The sequence below is a fragment of the Gekko japonicus genome, unplaced genomic scaffold (assembly GCF_001447785.1).
Source record: "Gekko japonicus isolate JY-2015 unplaced genomic scaffold, Gekko_japonicus_V1.1 scaffold300, whole genome shotgun sequence".
In the NCBI taxonomy this organism is placed as follows: Eukaryota; Metazoa; Chordata; class Lepidosauria; order Squamata; family Gekkonidae; genus Gekko; species Gekko japonicus.
In genome coordinates, this window is record NW_015169179.1 from 73,659 (window position 1) to 89,459 (window position 15,801).

At 41.4% G+C, this 15,801-nt stretch overlaps 1 protein-coding gene across 2 annotated transcripts in view; it reads left to right on the plus strand.

Annotated features, from left to right (window-relative positions):
- The window catches only part of UBXN7 (UBX domain protein 7), a 47,949-nt gene extending 32,646 nt beyond the window's left edge, over nt 1–15,303 (plus strand). For both annotated transcript variants that reach the window (XM_015416064.1, XM_015416065.1), the window contains 6 exons: nt 7,381–7,527; nt 7,850–7,940; nt 10,330–10,457; nt 10,707–11,097; nt 12,337–12,416; nt 13,341–15,303. In XM_015416064.1, the coding sequence (XP_015271550.1) occupies nt 7,381–7,527; nt 7,850–7,940; nt 10,330–10,457; nt 10,707–11,097; nt 12,337–12,416; nt 13,341–13,502 (999 nt within the window). In that variant the 3' untranslated portion in view covers nt 13,503–15,303. The remainder of the gene's footprint in view (nt 1–7,380; nt 7,528–7,849; nt 7,941–10,329; nt 10,458–10,706; nt 11,098–12,336; nt 12,417–13,340) is intronic.
- The last annotated feature ends 498 nt before the right edge of the window (nt 15,304–15,801 follow it).

Consider the following 15,801-nt stretch of genomic DNA (forward strand, 5'->3'; position numbering starts at 1 on the left):
TGCCAATTGACTTGCATGGGCTCCATTGAAATACATTACAGTACAAGTAGAGTTGCAATAAAAACCCAGAATGGATTTTCCATTAGAGTCTCTGGGTCTAAATAATTGGCATTGAAACTGGTTTAACATAAGAGAGCCCTGATGGATCAGATCAGTGGTCTGTCTAGTCCAACATCTTGTTTTATACGTTGACCAACCAGTTTTCTTGGGGGGGGGGCCGCAAATACAGCATAGAGGCCTTTCCCTTACGTTGTCTCCTAGAGAAGAGAAGAAGAGAAGAGAAAAGCACTGACATGCAGAGATTTTATGTCTCTGAATGTGGAAATTATCTTTACTCACTGTGGCTAGTAGCCATTGATGGACCTATCCTCTGTGAATCTGTCCAATCCCCTTTTAAGTTCAAAAGTTATTTTCCCAGCCAAGACTTGCCGTGGTGTTTCACCTGCTGTGTTCTTGGAGCCTCCCTAGAGATAGAGGACTTATCTGTCTAGAAGCTTTGGTCCACAGTGGAAGATGGATTCTGGCTGATCTTCATTTTTGTACATGAAACTGCATACATGGAAACTTGATAATTGTTTTCACTGATTTAAATGTTGGTCAAAAAACTCCAGATTTTCTTAAAACTCTTTCAGTATACCTCTCCATGTATTAGCAGTGGTTTTTTAAAATTTTACTTTCCTTTATTCAATAAAAGCTCTATGATACATTGCTCTTGAGCGGTGAATAGTTGTTGTTAATGACATCACCCAATATTTATTTATTTATTTATAGCCAAAATAGACGGGGGGGGGGATTGCAACTGCTGGAGTTCTTTTTGGATCCCTGTCAGCAAGTAAACACGTAACTAGGTCATGAGAATATACATCAGAATGAGCTTGCAAGCACAGTGAAATATAATGCCTCCTGAAATTATCATACAGAGGACACTCCAGAAGGATATGTGCTATCATGTCAATCTTACTTAAGGGGCAGGGGCAGATTCATTCTGAATAAGGTAAATGCATGAACCCATCCCTCATAACTGCCAAGGAGTGAGCATTTAGTCTGGCGAGAATGAACACCTTTAACAGGCTTTGGGAAGGCGATAGGTAGAGGAGGGAAAAGATTTCGGAGCTGGAATGCCAAACAATTGGGATGAACAGACATGCCACAGCTTGCTCTAAAAAGGCAGAGCTTTGGTGATCGATTGATTTTACATGATTTCTCACCAAAGTAAATGCTGCATGAAAGCCCAGGGCCTGGATAGTGTTCAAGTTTTATTTATTTATTTATTTATTTTTATACCCCGCCCTCCCCGCATGCGGGCTCAGGGCGGCTCAGGGGTTAACATCCAGAGCCAACAGTTTTTCAAAAACAGTCTTAAACCACATTGACCTCTTAAGAGTCTTCTTTCCGGAATGCCAAGTAGCCCTTGCTGGTCAAGTATGACTTGATGAACAGTTTAAACGCTTGTAACCAAGCCCTTGCCTGAAGGAAAAGTTGGCCCAGTTCTGAATGGAGAGCCACACTGGCCACACAGTGAGGAATGTTTAATAATTTTCGCAGAAAATATAAATGAAGATGGTCAGTGTTTTCATTTACCGAGACAATCCTTATGGCTACCCCATAAAGGATAATAGGAGTGACTTTTAGGTTAAAGACTTGAACAGCACCTCCATTTCGGGAAAAAGTTTAATATAATGTCGGCACAGGTTTTTGCTTTTCTCCTTATCAATGACTGATGTGCCCCCCATTTTAGATTAGATGCGAAAAGGATACCCGAATATGAAAACTCCTTCACTTGTTGGATTTCTCCCCCATTCAGAGTTCATCTGAACACTGAAGGATTCCTTCTTCTTTTTTCTTCTTTTTTTTGAGAAAACAACTACTTTAGTTTTCTGGTAATTTATTTTCAGGCCTTCCTTAATACAGTATTCCAAAAAAATGTTTAATGATCTCTGCAAACGGACTCTTGTCCAAGAAAGCAGAGCAGTGTCATCAGTTTAAAGCTGAACTGAAATATTGCAATTGGCCAAATACGGTGGATGATAAAGCTCGTTAAAGGAAGTCAAAAGATCATTCATATATAGGTTGAACAAAAATGGGGCCAAAAGGTAGCCCTGCCTAACCCCTTTATTAAGGTTAAATAGCTCAGTCAGCTTGTCACCATAGCCACAGCGGACCTGAGCTGTAAGGTCCTCATGAAGTTGCTGCATGAGCCAGAACAGCCTTTTATCAATTGTGGTGTGTTGCAGTTTTTCCCGGAGTCTTGTTCTAGGGATGCTATCAAAAGCCTACATAAAGGGTGTCATTTGGGAAATTTGTGTATTTGTGTAGGTAATGGAAATTTGTGTAGGTAATGGTCCAAGGTTGAACTACCACTCCTGAACCTTATCTGCTGCTGGCTCAGATTATCGCCCTGTTCAAGCCAATCAGTTAAGGCATCTAGCAAATATGAAGAATATAGTTTGTCCAAGCAAGATAAACTGATTGGACAATAGCAGATTGGATCTGAGCATTGACCTTTTTGAAGATTGGAAGTATTACTGTGTGCTCCCAAAATTTTGTGATGACTCCAGACATGTTTATTTGTGAAAACAGTGGAGCATGGATCTTTGCCCACCAAGATGGATTTAATTTGAATAATTTGTTTGGGATAAGGTCTGATCCAGGGGCCTACCCTGAGTGGAGGCAATGGATCAGAAGGAACAGTGAAATAATCTATAAGACTAGCTCCCTTGAAACCCAAGAAGGTATAATCCTTACTTGGATCAGTTCTCTGGTGACCATTCAAAATTACTAACTTCCTTTGGATAGGAAAAGTGGCCTTCAAGCCATTGGTTTTTATTATGACATCTTTCGATGGCCTTTAATTTTCATAGCTACTGTTCTGAAAGATCTACCCTTTCATGTAATTACCTTGATGTGCTGCTGCCTCTCCAGTGATGCTTGATTTAGTGGACTCACTGTTTTTATAAATTCTCTCAGCTGCTACCAGTCAACTTTTTAGTTCCTGCATTTGTATCTGGCTTTTCTATTCTAGCAGAATGTTTCAGATCTACAGTTTCCTAAGGACAAGGTCTACTATCTTCATGGAATGCTATGATAGTTTTGCTCTAAACTAAAAATAATGTAGATTCTGCCTCATGCACTGTAATTCAAATGCACACACCATCCTACCTCCGTTTAAACTTCCAGTGCTGTTTTAAAGGCATATTAAAAAGTCACCATTTAAGCTACTTAGTTTATTTAAGAATGAGTTCCTTTTTTATAAACCACACAAGAGGAGCTGTGTTCTTATGGAAATTCCCTTGTCTGACTTCACATTGCTCCTGTAAGACATGGTTGGGTTTTCCCACACTTTGGAATGTATGAACAAGTTCTGAGAGGCTGTGGAATTTGTAGCTTTAAGACCAACAAAGTCATGCAAGGTTATGGATCATAGTTTGACCTGTATAATTTATGCCCATTTATTGTATAATTCTAACAATGCTTAGCTTTGATTTGAAGGTTATCCAGAGGAATACATGTATTCCTTGGGAAGTTTTTCAACACTTAATCAATCCCAACACTTAATCAATCCTGTGATCACCATTGTTGTCTTAATTGAGTGTGACTGCAAGCAGTTCAAGAACTTACAGGCAGTTCAGTTGTATAAATGTTTTAAAAATGGGTTCCAATTAGCTGGTAATTTTTGCTTCGTGTAGAGGTGCAGAGGCAGTTTAGAAAGAGAAAGCGGTAGCTTTTTAATTTACAGCCAGAATGCTCAGTTGATAAAGTGTTTACTTATGGGAGAACAAAGTTAAAATCCCTGCTCAGCCATGAACTCACTGACTGAGTGGCTTTGGGCCAAGTTAATTCTGGTCAGAAGATGGAAAAATAAACTGTACATTGCAGAGTGCTATAGAAACTGCTGCTCTCTATGCGGACTCTTCTTCCAAAGCTTTGTACATTTTAATTTTTCCTTTTGCCCTTTTTGTATAGCTAAAGCAGACAGCAACTCTTGATTAGACTGCAGAGCCTTGATGTAAAGTAGAAACCTATCCTGTAGTATTCTTTTATGTCTTCTGTTGTGTGTGGGCCAACACTTCTGAAGCTAAATCTGTAGTAGAAAAAATGGACAGTATTATGATGAGGAAAAAATAACTTTAATTAGCAGTGTGTTAGTTACAGACACAGGGACTTCGAATTCTTTTTAAAGATAAATGAGGATTTTAAAGCTGTAATCTTGAAACCTTTGCTTCCAAGTAAATGTGCGCAGGACTAGGGATGCTAAAGGCCTGGGTGTTGCAAGCAATGAGTAGGCTGCACTGACTGACACTAAACTAAATGGCTGTATGAAAGAAACAAGGAGGAATTTCACATTACCCTTTTTAACCCATTTTGAAGCCGTTTTTGATCCTTCATGGAGTAAACCGGTATAGGGTTACCATTTCACACATGGCTTTCCTCTTCCGGTAAAGAGCTGGATCTGAAGCGGTTTGCCATTTCAGACTGCACCGCTTTTTCCCCGCCGTTTTTCGCCTGCGCGGGCAATCTCTGGCTTTTTTTTTAACGTTCGCTTTAGAGCGCTATAGCGCTATAGTGCTATAACACAACACTCCAGGCATTCCAATGGGGCTGATATAATGCTGTTGCGTTATAGCGTTGTACTGTTATAGCACTATAAAGCGAACGTTCAAAAAAAACCCCGGAGATAGCCCGCGCGGGCGAAAAACAGCGGGGGGAAAGCGCATCGGAACTGGGAGAGGAAACTGAAGACTACTTGGAAGCGGTTGACAGGTAAAACGCTTCAGGCCCGTTTCCTAAACGGGACAGAAGCGTTTGTGTGTGAAATTACAAATATATTCCGGTAGGGAACCGGCTCTAAAATGGTTCTATCTGAAATGACAGACCAGAAACCGTTTGGCAACCGTTCATCTTCCGGATTATATCGTCCGTCTGAAATTCCTCAAGGTGAAGACCTCATCTGTTCCTTGTAGAAGTCCTTTAGGAAAAGCTACATCAGAACCCACAAATCCAGTTGACAAATATCTGGAGTAAATTTTAACTGCAATTGGGTTTTTCTGACAGAAGTTGCCTTTTAATTTTCTAAAAGACACAACCCCAACTGCTGTTTAAATTTATAGCAAGTTTGTAGGTCTGTAGCCAGCCATGCAGTTCTGAAGCCATAAGGCACTTACATTTTCTTACGAGGGGAAGGCAAGTTCTGCCAGTTCCGTCACACACACACTGCAGATTGGGGTTTGGTGGACTTGTAGCTGGGGGGGAGGAATTGATGGAGATTTCAACCACCACTCTTCAAGAAATCCTGCATTCCCTTCTGTCATTATAATTGTGTGGTTGAATACAGGCCATTGTTGGTAATATACATTTAACTTCTAAATCTAAGAAATCCATGTGGTGCAGAGACAAAACTCTGTTTACATTTGTGATTTGGATGTTTGGACTGTAAAGATACGGCATAATTTGTGAAATAGCCATCTCATGAATTTAGAGTAAATGTATCTTGCTTCTATAACTTGTGGTTGGGCTGGTATATAACTTAATGCTACAACAATGGAAGTACATTGTCCATTTAAATTTTAGTCAAAGCAGCTACAGCAAATTAGCCAAAGTTATCTCCATTTTTCCACAACCCTTCACCAAAGAAATTTGCTTTCATGGTACATTGCCTACTTTTTGCATTGGGACATCCTTTGCATAGTTAGTGTTACTACTACTTTTTCATATGTAATACTAAATTTAAACTGGTTTTAAAACCCACCCAACACCACTGAATAATAAATTCAAGAAGAAACTGCAGGGCTAAGAAATAATGATGAATCAGTAACAAAATTTTAGCACAGAAACAGTTTTCTTTGGCCAGCCCCATGGAGTGCTGTTCTAAGGAAGGCACTTTAATATCAAATAATAGCCTCTTGGAATAAAAATTCCATGAACATTTCATTTGATTTAGGAGGATAAGCTAGAAAATCCCATCATGCTATCCCTCTAACAGTTATAGTGTTTTTTCCTGGCGGAAAAGTAAACCAGGGTGGATTGTAGCCAGAATCCCTGTTTGGTCTTCATTGCTATACACAGTTCTGTGTAGCCCAGCCACACACACCAAAGCCATCTCTTTCATTCACAGCAAAAACAAAAATTACAGAATTGAAATGTTAAGTGTTATCAAGCATTTAAAATTGAACACTTGATACGATATGCTAAAAAAAAATTACATGTTAAACAAATTCTATTAAAGGGTTAGCTGTCCTTAATATTAACTTCAATTTAGTGGCCCATTCAGTAAGCAGTACCTCAGAACTTCATGAGAGCCAGTTTGGTGTAGTGGTTAAGTGTGCAGACTCTAATCTGGGAGAACCGGGTTTGACTCCCCACTCCTCCACTTGCACCTGCTGGATGACCTTGGGCAAGCCATAGTTCTGGCACAGCTGTTCTTGAAAAAGAGCAGTTTCTGTCAGAGCTTTCTCAGCCCCACCTACCTCACAAGGTGTCTGTTGTGGGGAGGGGAAGGTAAAGGAGTTTGTAAACCGCTCTGAGACACCTTTAGGTAGTGAAGGGTGGGGTATAAATCCAATTTCTTCTTCTTCTTCTTCTTTAAAAAGTGAAACTTTTTTCCCAAGGAGCAGAACCAGCACTTTCCTATTTATTCAGAAAATATGAGCTTACGAATTTTTTATATAGTGCTCTTTTTTTCCAACAGGTATGACAATTCAGCTATTAGGATTACATTCTTGATCAGTCTCCTACATTAACTTGTAACTAACCAATCAGGCAATGCCAGTTTTGTGACTCAAACCAGTAAGATCTGTTCCTGCAACTTCAAACCCTCCCACTTCCCCCATTTGCAGTCTGAATGGTCATCAAAAAATGACTCTTGGTGTTCCAGTAACATCAAAATATATTATATAAGAATGGAGAAAATTAGAGAGAATGAATAGCAGAACAAGAAAATACACGTTTATCAGTAATGCTGACCTTCCTTCAGGGAGAGAATTCACCACAACTTTGCTCTCTTGAATCAGCAGGTCTGTCCTGCAGCCAGATCAATTTGACTCATTCCATGTTCTTCTTAAAACTAAATGTTTTACTCAGAAGAAGTCCCCTCCCCAACTTAAAAAAAGCGTTCTCCCCCACTCTTGTGCTAGGCATGTTGACACCCACCAATCTGGGATTACCAAAGTGTGGTCCTTATTATGACAAGTAGATCTGCAGAGTTCTCTAACCCTGCATGCTGCTTGTCAGTGCAAATGAACTTTTTCAAGTACTGAACGTACCTTCCAGTGTGAAGACGCTGTAGTGAAGCCTGGTGCAATAAGTAGAAGCCGTCATTGCTGGCATTGTTTCTGATAGATTTTCACTTTTGATGGATATTCCTCATGTTCTCTTTGTCTCCAGGCCAAGGAGTGTGGTCAGATGCAGAACAAGTGGCTCATGATTAACATACAGAATGTTCAGGATTTTGCCTGTCAGTGTCTCAATCGTGATGTTTGGAGCAACGAGGCTGTGAAAAACATTATCCGGGAACACTTCATTTTTTGGCAGGTAGGAAAGCTTTTTGCCTGAGTGAAAATTAGCTATTAAGTCAATACTTTGAAGAAAAGTCAAATACCAACACCGCCTAGTAATATTTGAAGGAATAAGGGAAAGTTATGAGGAAATAACTGTGTAAAAAACAAAGCTGTGATTCCTACAGTGCAATCCTAAGCAGAGTCACATCCTTCCAAGCCAGTTGACTTCAGCTGACTTAGAAGGGCGTGCCTCCGCTTAGGACTTCACTGCTAGTCAACTTATACTACCAAAAGTCAAAGTCCCTTTAATACTGGACTCTTCTCAAGCATTACTGTTTATTTTTGCTAACCTGCAGGTATATCATGACAGTGAAGAAGGACAAAGATATATACAGTTCTACAAACTGGCAGACTTCCCTTATGTCTCTATCCTGGATCCTAGGACAGGTAAGAGGGCAAGCAATCACTTGGGAAATATCTGTAGGTAAATTGGAAATGTACCTTTGCTTCTATTCAGTGAGGGATCTGCTTCTAGGTATTGGTATTGACCTTTAAAGCCTTGCGCGGCCTGGGACCGACATACCTGAAGGACTGCATCTCCCCATATGTGCCCTGGAGAGCCTTGCACTCTGCTGATCAAGATCTGCTGGTTGTCCCTGGCCCAAAGGGACGTCCACTTAGCCTCCACCAGGGCCAGGGCTTTTTCAAGTGAAACATGCTCCCACGTGAGATCAGGGCCCTGTGGGACCTAGTGCCGTTCCGCAGGGCCTGTAAAATAGAGCTGTTTCGCCAGGCCTTTGGTTGAGGTGGCGGGCATCCAGTGGAAAAGTTGGCCTCCCCTGCTGAAATCCACCATCTCTATGTGGCTCAGATCAAGTAGACCTCAGAGACCTAAAGACACCAGTTCTGGAGATTGTGGGCACAAACAAATAGTGCAATCTGTTTTAAATTATTGTTCTTAACCATTTTAATCTGATTCTTAATATATTTATATTGTACTAATGTGTTTATATATTGTAATGCAAAATGGCCCTGTGATCCACCCTGAGCCCACTAGTGGGGAGGGTGGAATATAAATCCAAAAGATACAATACAATAAATTCTAGTCTATCTTGAGAAGGCTTTGCTCATGGTTCATCAACATCCTTTTCTCTTTTGCTGGAAGTCTGCATGTTCATGGGCAGTATCCTTTTGCATGCCAAGAGCTAGATGCAAAGGAGGGTTGCTGCTGAGATGCCCTGCTCAGGAGTTTTCCAGGGGTGACAAACTGGCTGATCATTGAGTGCTGGATTAGATGGACCATGAGTCTGATTTGTAAATCCATTCAGTTGCTATTCAGTAGTTGGAATTAAGAAGGAGCTAAGTATCTCTTCATTTTCTGCAGTTTGTTCTCGATGGAGAGGCAACAGCTGTATCACTTTGCATGTGTGTTCTGACTTTTAAAAACACCACCTATGAGAAGGCCATGTTAAAATGACACTGGTGATGTACACTTCCAGGATCCTGCAGAATGAGAGTAAGCTCTGTAAGAAGGAAACTTATGTGCACAGGGGTCTGCAACTTTTGTTTTTGTTTCCTAGCAAGCTATTATATTTGATCCCTGCTGGTCTCTGGCCTCTCCTGTGCACCAGAACAGAGCTGAGCATTTCTCATGGGCTTCTGCAGATGACCTAAGTGGCACAAGAGACTCCTTTTGCCTTTTGCAAAGTCCATACAAAATGAAGTGAGAGCCACCTCTACCCTCTGAATTCTGTGTTGTGCTTAAAGGACTTGTAAGGGCATAATCTTATTTCAGCTCATACAGGTGTGGGGCATGGGTCCTAAACAACCCCTACGGTTTCTGTCTGAGGGAAGGAAGTTGCTCATTTCTCCTTCTCCTTCATGGAGGTGAAATCTTAGCACTTTGCAGAGCAGTGGTGAAGAATCCTTAGCCACCAAGCTCCAAGCCCCTTAAATGGGGCATGGAAATCCCTCACATGCCCCATATCTGCCACCCCTCCATCCCCATCCAGAATCCCAAGGGATCTCCAGGTTTCACAGGACTGGGGAGAGCATCCCTGTTGCTTGACAAGACCAGTGCTCCCTGCCTTATGTCAGGCTTCCACATGGGATCGTACTCTGTTTGTTGAGACAACCAAGGACTCCTCTCCTGTGGAGATCCAAGCTCTACTGCTGTTCTTTTGCTAACTGACAGTGCAGTCTGACAGATCCACCCTTAGTGGGCTTCCACTGCATAAGAGGACTTTGAAGAAGGTAAGAAGCAAGTCTTCTTGCTTCCCTTTCTTCAGTGCCTCCATAGGCATTCAAGAAGGGGGAAGAGTGTAGAGAACTTGTGTCACTGCCTCCCTTCTCCGAAGCCTCATAAATGGCCCCATCCCTCCCCCAATCCTTGGAGTGTGTCCAAAGAATCTCAAAAAGGATAGGTCTCGTCTCCTTTCTTGCTGTCTTTTATGGAAGGTGTAATGCTTTGTGTTTGCTTCATTCCACTTTACACGGAGAGTGATTAAAATGTGGAATTTGCTGCCAGCGGATGTAGTGATGACCCCAGGAATAAACAGTCTTAAAGGGGGATTAGATAGATTCATGGAGGAAAAGTCTAGCAATGGCTACTAGCCATGGTGGCTGAGGGGAACCTCCATATTCAGAGGCACTAAGCCTCTGAATCCCAGAGCCAGGAGGCAACATTAGCCTCTGTGGCCTGTTGTTGGCTGTCCAGAAGAACTGGTTGGTCACTTTGGGAGACATTGGTCAGATTATGTTCTTATTCTCTTTGCTGCACTGATCACTAGAGACTCCTGTTGATGAAGCAGGATTTCTCATTGCTGTTTTCAAACAGGGCAGAAGCTAGTGGAGTGGCGCCAGTTAGATGTAACTTCTTTTTTGGACCAGGTGACTGGGTTCCTTGGGGAGCACGGACAACTGGACGGGCATTCCACCAGCCCTCCCCAGAAGCGCACTCGTTCTGTAAGTATAAGATCTTTTGAAGAACTGTATTATTGCATTTGTGTTGGTATTGTCAGTTGATGTAGAATCTGTATGTTCCAGTATGTTGAGGTTACCCAGGTTAACATCCAAAAAGAAAGTTGCACTGGAAGCAAAACATGTTTGACAGCCTCAGGTTTTGTAAGGCTTTTTTCCTTCTTTGAGTGTACTAGTTGAAAAAATCAGCTGATCCTTTTGTCTCCCATTTGCTTTACGGTTTGCATTGAGTAGGAGAGCCTCATTGATGCAAGTGAAGACAGCCAGCTGGAAGCCGCCATCAGAGCCTCTCTACAGGAGACACATTTTGAATCCACCCAAGTCAAGCAGGACAGCAGATCCGATGAGGAGTCTGAGTCTGAGCTTTTCTCCGGAAGTGAGGAGTTTATTTCCGTTTGTGGCTCTGATGATGATGAACCAGACAACATTGCCAAGTCTAGGAAGTCTCCACACAAGGACTTGGGGTGTAGGAAAGAGGAGATCAGAAGACCTCAGCCTGAGCCTACAGCAAGGACTGAACCCGAGATGGTAACAAACCATCGAGGACTGTCTTACGTAGATTCAGCGGTGCTAGAGGAATCTGCAGTTAAGCCAGAAGCTACAATGAAGGAGCTGAGCATGAACGGTAAACTTCATGTTTTAAATGTACCCTGCTATTTCCCCAAAGCATTGAAGTTGTCCAGACACATTCTGGCATACATCTGGCTGGGTGTCCTATAAGTCTGACAACACAGCTGTGGTCCTGCTGGAATACTGTTGTAGCCAAAGAGTATACGAGATCACAGTCTAGGCAGACAAATTTTTCTAAAAAACAGCATGGAGAAGACAAGGACAATAAGTGCAGCAAAATGTTTCATATTTTAAAAGTACATCCCCTTAGAATAGTGCAGTTAAAATATTATAAACTCTATATTACAAAATATGGCTGGAACTACAACCACTTTAAAATCCTAAAACAGGAAGACGAGTAGTAAAGAGCCACTTAACGTCTTTAAAAAACAAGGCATGATGGATATTAACAGGAAGAGCACTTTGCATGCTCATTGAACAGCCCTATAAAGAAGGCCATTATTATCCTCTTATTGCAGATGGGGAGGGGAACTGAGGTTGGGGGAAAGTGTCTTGCCTTATGTCATCATGTGAGTTTGTGGTCAAGAGAAAACTTTCAGCCATGTACATCCCATCTCATTGGGTTAGCCATTACACTACACCAGCTCCTAAGTAAGGAGTGAAATATAAGAAGCCTGTCAGGAAGAGAGGATGGTGGAATATAGTAGCAGTTCAGAGATGGTGAGTGCAGAGAACCAGACTACTGAGAGCTTTTAATATATAAAGCCTTAATTCAAATGTCATATAAAAGATGGAAAGCCAGATTAGCAGTGTGACCAGAATGCTATGCAGATAATTGTTGGAGCACAATTCTAAACAAAAAGGTTGGGGGAGAAGAGGAGGATCAGAAAGCAAAATATTTCAAAGCATCTTAAGTAAGGAACTACTCCAAAGTTTAGAAGAAAAATGGAACAGTAGTTAGAGAAGTGGGACCAAGTGAAGATGCTTAAGAAACAGGAAAATATGCCCTGCTTTAATGAGATTGGAGTAACACAGAATGGGACAGCCATTTGTTAGTCTTCTAACATTTGGCTAAAATACTGAGTCCCTCTGTTACAGGATCTGTTTTGTGGAGGTGAAAGAAAGGTCAGAAAAACATAGAACTACTAGCTTCCAGTGCTGCAAAAGGAACAACAAAGATTTCTATGGGTCACCTATAGAAATATAATCTCTGGCTCAGGGCTTGTGCCTGTAAAAAATAGAGTGGATGTTATATTAAGGAGGTTCTGTTTCGTTTGTAACTTTCTTCCTCTAGGACCAAAGGCACAACTAATGCTAAGGTATCCAGATGGGAAGAGGGAACAGATTTCACTGCCTGAACAAGCTAAGCTTCTGGTAAGTGGAAATGATAGAGTGTGAGGGGCATTGCTGCTTTGGTCTTAATGTCACTGAGGATCCCAGTTTATATTTCGAGGTTGATGCTCTCTGTCTTTTTTTCAAAATATTTCACATGTAAGTGGTATTTTGGCTGCCTCTTTAGCTGTTAAGAGTTTGTCTTGGATCAAGGGTTGACACTGTGTCCAAGATTACTACAAAATTTCTCCCAAATTAACTCACTAATTTTGCATCCTGCTTCTTCCCAGACAAACTTGAACACTTCATAATAGAAGCTGAATTTTTGTTTATTACGTACCATATTGCTGCAGGCAGACCTGTGCAGTTCCGCAATATTCAGTATTGGAATATTGAGAAACCTTGTGTTATCATCCCCTAGCAGCAGCATTCTGTGTCTAGAGAGGAGAGTTTGGAAACTTATAGTAAAAACACTAAAATATATGAAACAATGAAGAGTATAAAAATTAAACACAAATTGACTGCATCCTTTAAAGTCTATTTTTAGGGTACATTCATGGGAATCTGCGGCATAGTCTTAATTCACTGCCTTTGTTCTCACCCTTTCAGCTTAGTGCAAAAACAGTGAATTTAAGACACTGGTATACCATCACATGGTTAGAAAACATGACACTTCCTGTACCACTTGCATGTTTCATGCAGGTCTCAGTATCTTTCCTCTTCATGGTGTAAGTGGACAGGAGCAGGTGAGAAATCACAAGTGCACATGAACCACACAGGTGTTCATTTATCCCCTCCTGTGCCAATGTACCCATGACAATCTGTCAGTTTTTCAATAGCTAACTGAAGTTTCACACACTGACATTGTCTTCAGCAGTGAACATGTTGCCATCTCCCAGTCCACTGTGTTTAAACAAAAATCCTGATGGTCTTTAATTAAGACATTGGTCTTTGCTCTCTTTGCAGGCTCTCATCAAACATGTACAGTCAAAAGGATACCCCAATGAACGTTTTGAACTCCTCACCAACTTTCCACGGAGAAAACTTTCCCATCTGGACTATGACATTACATTACAAGAGGCTGGTCTTTGTCCTCAAGAGACTGTCTTTGTGCAGGAAAGGAATTAGCTCTTCTAGCCTTCCGTCATGTCATCTTGCCTACAGTACTATTCCCCAAGTACGCAGTTGACTTCCCAAGACTGTGGAGCTGAAACGAGGCAGTCATATCGCAACTTTTCTCCCTCCCTCCTTTATGCTACTCTTGACTAGTCAGTCATATGAAAGCAGCAGGATAGGTTTACTTGGCTTTGGTGCTGGGGGAAGGTATGTCTGCTTCAGTGGCTTGTTGCCATTCCAGAATAGGGAGGGCTGTCCGTGCGTCCCGCATGCTGGGGACACTGAGCAGCCAGAGCAAGAAATGTTTCACTCTCCCCTTGGGAAAACAAATTATTTTCTTTAATATATTTTATTTTTCAAGAGGTCAAGTGACTGGCCATTAAGGGCTTCTTTACACCACCATCTAAGCATTGTGGTTGGCTGCCCAAAAGCAGTGCAGTATGTGGTTTTCAGCATGGCAAGCATGGCCTTTTTCCTGGGATGCCAATCTGTGCTGAAAGCTGAGTCCTGCAAGTACTTAGTGGGTGCATTCCGTCTGTTTTCCATGTGCTGGAAGCCACTATACACATAGGCTTTTCAAGGTGCAAGCATGTGTCCAGATGGTTGTTAAAGAGGCCCCAAGTCTTGCCCACATGTGAAGAAAATGTACAGAGTTGCAGCTCTTGTAGCACTTTGAGAGTCATAGCAAGCTCAGTTCCAGGAAAGACATAGACTCAGCAACATTTGAACAGCTGTATGGATTGATCTGTATGTATTCACCTCTTTTTGTTATGGGTGATGTTATTTGCTTTAAAGGAAGGTTAATGTAGTCAGTAGATCTAGCACAACCTAACCCTTGTCATCTAATCCTTCCTGCTTATCTAGAGCCATTAAAATTGTGGGAATTAGGGATGGCTTCTCATCTTCTACCTAGAATTTACCATCAATGGAATATGGCAAGATACGGACTCTGAATGTAAAACATTAAACCTGTTCTGTCATAATTTAATGCTGTTTTGATTTACACTGCTGAACTGAAATTTGGTCAACAGTGAGTCTTTGTGTACTTGTACAGGTGGCCAGGTTCTTAAAGAAAGCAATGTATTCTGTTTTGTTCCGTTAACTTTAAAATACTCTCATTAACACACTAACATCATAAGAGTAAGAAGGTTTTGGACTGTTCCCACCTGTGATTCTGAACTCCAGCTGTCCAAGCAGCTATTTGACACACTCTTTTTCTAATTGGCCAAGAACACATCAGTCATCATGATGTGGGTCACTTGGATTTGGCAGTGCTTAGCCCCAAACAGTGCAAGTAGGATAAGTTCATATTCTCACCACACACTTTTTCCCCCATCTGTCTGAGCCGTGCTTGTATTTCATTGTAGAATGGAAACATTTAGCCCCTTCTTTCTCTTCCTTAATGTAAGGTGACTTTTACACCTGAGAGGTTACTCTGTGTGGCCTGCAGTTCTGGTGATGAATGTGCTTAAAAAAATTTTTTTTAAAGCCAGAGCTGAGTTTATATTAAACTACACAACTGGCAACATGTGGATCAGCTTGTTGATGGAGACACATGAAAATGTTGAGTAAGGAATCCAGCTTTTGTCATCTGCCTCAAGACCCAGAAGCTTCAGTTCCTGAAAGCTGATGCTAGAAAATGTTTTTAATTGCATGGTTAAGGAAACTAAATGATAAAGGTCAATATCTTGATTAAAACCAAACTAGACTCTTACAGTCAAGGAACTAACTTTTTAGTAATCTGTGTATTCATTCACGTTTCTTCCCCTTGCTTCAGTTGCTGCCACCTCTGTCCTTTTCCTCAAGCTGCCTTCTACTCTTTAGTTAGGTTCTATTCTCTTTGTCCATTGTCTCCCTTTGGACACTCAATCCCTTATCTTCTTTACCTTTGGGTGTCTTTGTATAGTCATCTGCCCGCCCAACAAATCTACTTCTGTTCAGAGGATGTGTGATTTCAGTGACAATCAACAACTGGACTGCAAGCATTCTGAGACTATTGTTCACTGTCCTTCAGCATTTGTAATGTTTGTCAGCATTCCATGCTATTATATCAGCTCAGCAAATTGGTGTCAAAGGCTTTACTGCCACAGGACAAATGAATATAGATGGCATTTTCTGTTACTGCTATATTAATACCCAGGGCTTTTTTTTGTAGAAAAAGCCCAGCAGGAACTCATTAGCATAATAGGCAACACCCAACAGCAGGAACTCATTAGCATATTAAGCCACACCCCTAACATCACAGCTCATTAGCATATTAGACCACACCCCCATGTCACCACACTCACCTTTTGCTTCTTATTCTGTTTAC